This window comes from Ranitomeya imitator, chromosome 4 (genome assembly GCF_032444005.1).
Source record: "Ranitomeya imitator isolate aRanImi1 chromosome 4, aRanImi1.pri, whole genome shotgun sequence".
NCBI classification, from domain to species: Eukaryota; Metazoa; Chordata; class Amphibia; order Anura; family Dendrobatidae; genus Ranitomeya; species Ranitomeya imitator.
In genome coordinates, this window is record NC_091285.1 from 715,011,154 (window position 1) to 715,016,222 (window position 5,069).

A 5,069-nucleotide genomic window follows, 5' to 3' on the forward strand; every position below is an offset into this window, starting at 1 on the left:
CGGACACCCCCTCATCTCAGCATGTGGCCTACACCCACAGTATCGGTAAGGTATTTTCGCTTTCTAAGATGCACCCACATTTTCCCCGCAAGTTTTGGGGGGAAAAAGTGCGTCTTACAAAGCAAAAAATATGGTATATTGAGTTTTTACAGAAACTTCATGGATTTGTTAATAAAAGTGTAAAAATGTATGACCTTTTTATATTTGTATACAGAATCCATACAAGCAAAGTGAATCCTGCATTGAGGAGGGGGTTGGACACGGTGACGCTGGTGGTCCTTTCCAATTCTATCATTCCTACATTCTACGATAAACGTCAGACGACAAGATCAAAAAATGTGAAAGCCAACATTTGAGTCAGTCTGAAAACTCTTGGCCACGGCTACATATAGACTGAAAACTGGACATTCCTTTGACTATTTCTATTCCTTTGTATAAAAAGTACTTTAGTGCTGATGTATCCACCAGTAAGTCAGGTATAATATCTGCGACATGATTGATACTGTTAGAATTATGTATATAAGTCTTTATCTTCCAGGTTTTGTGTTTTTCTTGTGTCCCTCTCGAATCAGAATCTTTTTGATCTGTGTATTTTCCATCCTTTCATTCACCAGTAAAGATCAATGTCATGGGCGTCACAAACCAAACAAAAGTCACAGAGTTTATGTTTTCTGGACTGACTGATAATGAGAATGTGAAATCCTTCCTCTTCATACTAATCCTGCATGTTTACACTGTGACCATAGTGGCCAATGTTGGTCTGGTGGCTATTGTCAGTAACACATCAAACCTCCAGAACCCAATGTATTACTTCCTCAGTTACCTCTCTCTGGTGGACGTCTTCTATTCATCTACCATAACCCCTAAGATGCTGGTAGACCTTAAGTGTTTGGAAAAGACCATCTCTTTTGAAGGTTGTGCTCTCCAGTTCTTCTTCTATGCTGCTCTGGGATCTATTGAGACTCTTCTTCTCTCCACCATGTCCTATGACCGCTATGTTGCCATCTGCCATCCTCTCCATTATGTCTCCATAATGACTAAGAAGAAATGTCTGTGCCTTGTTCTTCTTTCCTTCTCTATTGGCTTCTTACAGTCATCAGTACAGACTGGCTGCTCTTATACACTTCGATTCTGTGGGCCCAACCTGATCAACCACTTCTACTGTGATGCTCCTCTGGTCATCAGACTCTCCTGCTCAGACACTTCCACCTGTGACCTGGTCACTGTCTACATTGTAGGTGGTTTGGCCATAGGCTCTTTGATTACGATCCTCATTTCATACACCCTAATTATATTTTCAGTTATAAATATAAGATCTAGAGAGGGAAGGAGGAAAGCCTTCAGCACCTGCTCTTCACACCTCATGTGCGTCTGCATCTTCTACGGCACTGTGCTGTTCACATACATGCGTCCTCCCTCCAGCGTCTTTACCGTGCGAGACAAGGTGGCTTCTATCTTCTATACAGCTGTAACACCAATGCTAAACCCCCTGATATATAGTCTGAGGAACCAACATGTGAGAGGAATCATAATACAATCAGTTCATATGTTTTCCAGGTCTCAACTATGGACTAGCATCACAAAGTAACCTTAATAATAATAATAATAATTATAATAATTTTTATTTATATAGCGCCAACATATTCCGCAGCACTTTACAATTAAGCGGGGACATGAACAGACAATAAATTCAATACAAGTTAAGACAATTTAAACAGTGACATTAGGGGTGAGGTCCCTGCTCACAAGCTTACAATCTACAAGGAAATGGAGGGACACAATAGGTAAAAAGTGCTTGTTAGTACATGGCTTGCGCAGGCATGTACTACGGAAGACAGAGAATGAACTTCAATCCAATATTGCGGCCAGCGTGCAGCCAGCGGGTAAGGAAAGGGTGAACTCAAAAATATTTCACGAATCCGTTCATTCCTCAACCATGAATCTGCAAAAACCCTAGTCCATGCCCTCATCATCTCTCGCCTTGACTACTGCAACCTCCTGCTCTGTGGCCTTCCCTCTAACACTCTCGCACCCCTCCAATCTATTCTAAACTCTGCTGCCCGACTAATCCACCTGTCACCCCGCTATTCCCCGGCCTCTCCCCTCTGTCAATCCCTTCACTGGCTCCCCATTACCCAGAGACTCCACTACAAAGCCCTAACCATGACGTACAAAGCCATCCACAACCTGTCTCCTCCATACATCTGTGACCTCGTCTCCCGGTACTTACTTACACACAACCTCCGATCCTCACAAGATCTCCTTCTCTACTCCCCTCTTATCTCCTCTTCCCACAATCGCATACAAGATTTCTCTCGCGTATCACCCCGACTCTGGAACCCTCTACCACAACACATCAGACTCTCGCCTACCATCGAAACCTTCAAAAAGAACCTGAAGACCCACCTCTTCAGACAAGCCTACAACCTGCAGTAACCACCGATCGACCAAACCGCTGCATGACCATCTCTACCCTCACCTACTGTATCCTCACCCATCCCTTGTAGATTGTGAGCCTTCGCGGGCAGGGTCCTCATTCCTCCTGTACTAGTTATGACTTGTATTGTTTAAGATTATTGTTCTTGTTTTTATTATGTATACCCCTCCTCACATGTAAAGCGCCATGGAATAAATGGCGCTATAACAATAAATAATAATAATAATAATAAATAATAATAATAATAATCAAACACCTGAAAACTCTGCCCATATGACCGAAAACCGGTCCCGCCAAATTCAGGTGACAGGTTCCCTTTAAGACTTTCAGAATTACAAACATATTGACTATGTTAAGCTTTTTTATATTTTGTCAAATATTTATGTTTCACTACTTCCATGCTCTTCACCTTCTTTTTTACTTCTCCTACACTTTCTCCTTCATCATCCTCAGCAGCAGCATCTTTTTCATCAACTTCTTCTCCACCTTATTCATCTTCTTCTTCTTCGCCTTCTTCCTATTATTCTTTTTTTTTTACATTCTTCATAATCTTCTTATTCAACTATTATTCTTCTTCATATTCTACGTCTTCATCTTCTTCATATTCTTCTTCATCATATCCTTATTTGTGACAGGCATTCCTGTAGTTGTTTCTATAAAAGTTTGAAGATTACACCTTCCATTCTGCTTGTCTCAAAAGATTTACAACAGGATTTGTCCGCGTTCAGTTTTGCCTGCAGCAACAGGTTTTTTTAAGGGGCACGACAAGGAGGAATGGACTCACCCCCATACACTGCTTAGTCTTCTTCTGCTTATAATTTAGATAATATCTTTTGTCCTGATTTTTAGTCTTATGCTTAATGTTCTTCTGCTTTTTGTTCTGAAGCTTCTTGTTCTTCTGCTTCTTGGTCTTCTATCTCTTGTTCTTCTGTATCTTGGTGGTTGTCTTCTTGTTCTTTGTCCTTTTGGTCATCTTCTTCAGGGTCATCTTCTAGGTCTTCTTCGGGGTCATCTTCGTGGTCTTCAGGCTCTCCGTCTCCAGGGTCGTCGTCTCCGGGGTCGTCGTCTTCTTCAGGGTGGTCTTCAGGGTCGTCGTCTTCGGGGTCGTCGTCTTCTTCAGGGTGGTCTTCAGGGTCATCATCTCCAGGGTTGTCGTCTCCGGGGTTTTCATCTTCTTCGGGGTGGTCTTCAGGGTCATCGTCTTTAGTGTCATCACCAGGGAGATCCAGAGTGATTACCAAAAACCATTTCAAAAAGCTTGAACTTGGAAATGTAGCAGAATGTACAAGAAGGCTGAGGAACTGCCGAGAACCAGCTGACGGTACTGGAATCCGGATGGGTAGCAGAAGATACAAGAGCCAATGGAACTACCGAGCATCAGCTGATGGTACTGGAACCCGGTTACTAAGCAGGAGGTACCCGTGCCAGAAAGCACTACCAATGACCACCAGACGTTGGTGGAACTCGGATACCGAGAAGGAGGCACCTAAGCCAAAGGGTCTGCCTGGAACCAGCTGACGGTACTGGAACCCAGGGGGACCTATTCAAGATTGACTTCCAAAGAACCAGCTAATGGTGCTGGAACTCAGATAGACAGCAGAAGGTCCCCATGAAAAAAAAATTGCAAGGCCGCGAGCCGGCCAGAGTTATCGAAAACCCACAGTCCTACAAGGGGAGCTTGTCCTATTGGCACTACAGAACCAGCCTTCATTGCCAGATCCTGCAGCCCACATAGGAAGCACCTAAACTGCAGGCACCCTAGAGTCCGCTAACCCGAGCGCAACCCGACAGGACAACGTATTGAAGGCAAAGTGACCTTGACACTACGCGGAAACAGCTGGTGTGCTGGAACCAGGCTGGGCAGGAGAGAGTACCCGTGCCAAAGACACTGCCGAGAACCAGCTGACGGTACTGGAACCCGGATGGGTAGCAGAAGGTACAAGAGCCAAAGGAACTACTGAGGACCAGCTGATGGTACTGGAACCCGGTTACTAAGCAGGAGGTACCCGTGCCAGAAAGCACTACCAAGGACCACCAGACGTTGGTGGAACTCGGATACCGAGAAGGAGGCACCTAAGCCAAAGGCCCTGCCTGGAACCAGCTGACGGTACTGGAACCCAGGGGAACCTATTCAAGATTGACTTCCAAAGAACCAGCTAATGGTGCTGGAACTCAGATAGGCAGCAGAAGGTCCAAATGAAAAAAAAATTGCAAGGCCGCAAGCCGGTCGGAGTTACCGAAAACCCACAGTCCTACAGGGGGAGCTTGTCCTATTGGCACTACGGAACCAGCCTTCATTGCCAGATCCTGCAGCCCACATAGGAAGCACCTAAACTGCAGGCACCATAGAGTCGGCTGACCTGACCGCAACCCGACAGGACAACGTATTGGAGGTAAAGTGACCTTGACACTACCCTGAAACAGCTGGCGTGCTGAAACCAGGCTGGGCAGGAGGGTGTTCCTGTGCCAAAGACACTTCTGAGCAGCAACTGGCAGTGTTGGAGCCCAGGGTAAATACTAGATACAGAGTGGAGGCAGAGGCATAATTGGAGCAAGTTTAAAATCTGTAGTAGTGTGAATGTGGACAGAGCAGGAGAAATTGCCGGACACACAGCAGGGGATCAGCTGACGT

The 5,069-nt window shown here is 45.2% G+C and overlaps 1 protein-coding gene across 1 annotated transcript; it reads left to right on the top strand.

Moving 5' to 3' along the window:
- Nucleotides 1–247: 247 nt before the first annotated feature.
- On the top strand, nt 248–1,588 carry LOC138674893 (olfactory receptor 5AP2-like). Its single transcript, XM_069762717.1, has one exon. It carries the CDS (start codon nt 629–631, stop codon nt 1,586–1,588), a length of 960 nt encoding a protein of 319 aa, XP_069618818.1. The 5' UTR covers nt 248–628.
- The last annotated feature ends 3,481 nt before the right edge of the window (nt 1,589–5,069 follow it).

Excerpts from the sequence above, each read along its gene's own strand:
- LOC138674893 (XM_069762717.1), top strand. The coding sequence starts at position 629 with ATGGGCGTCACAAACCAAACAAAAGTCACAGAGTTTATGTTTTCTGGA.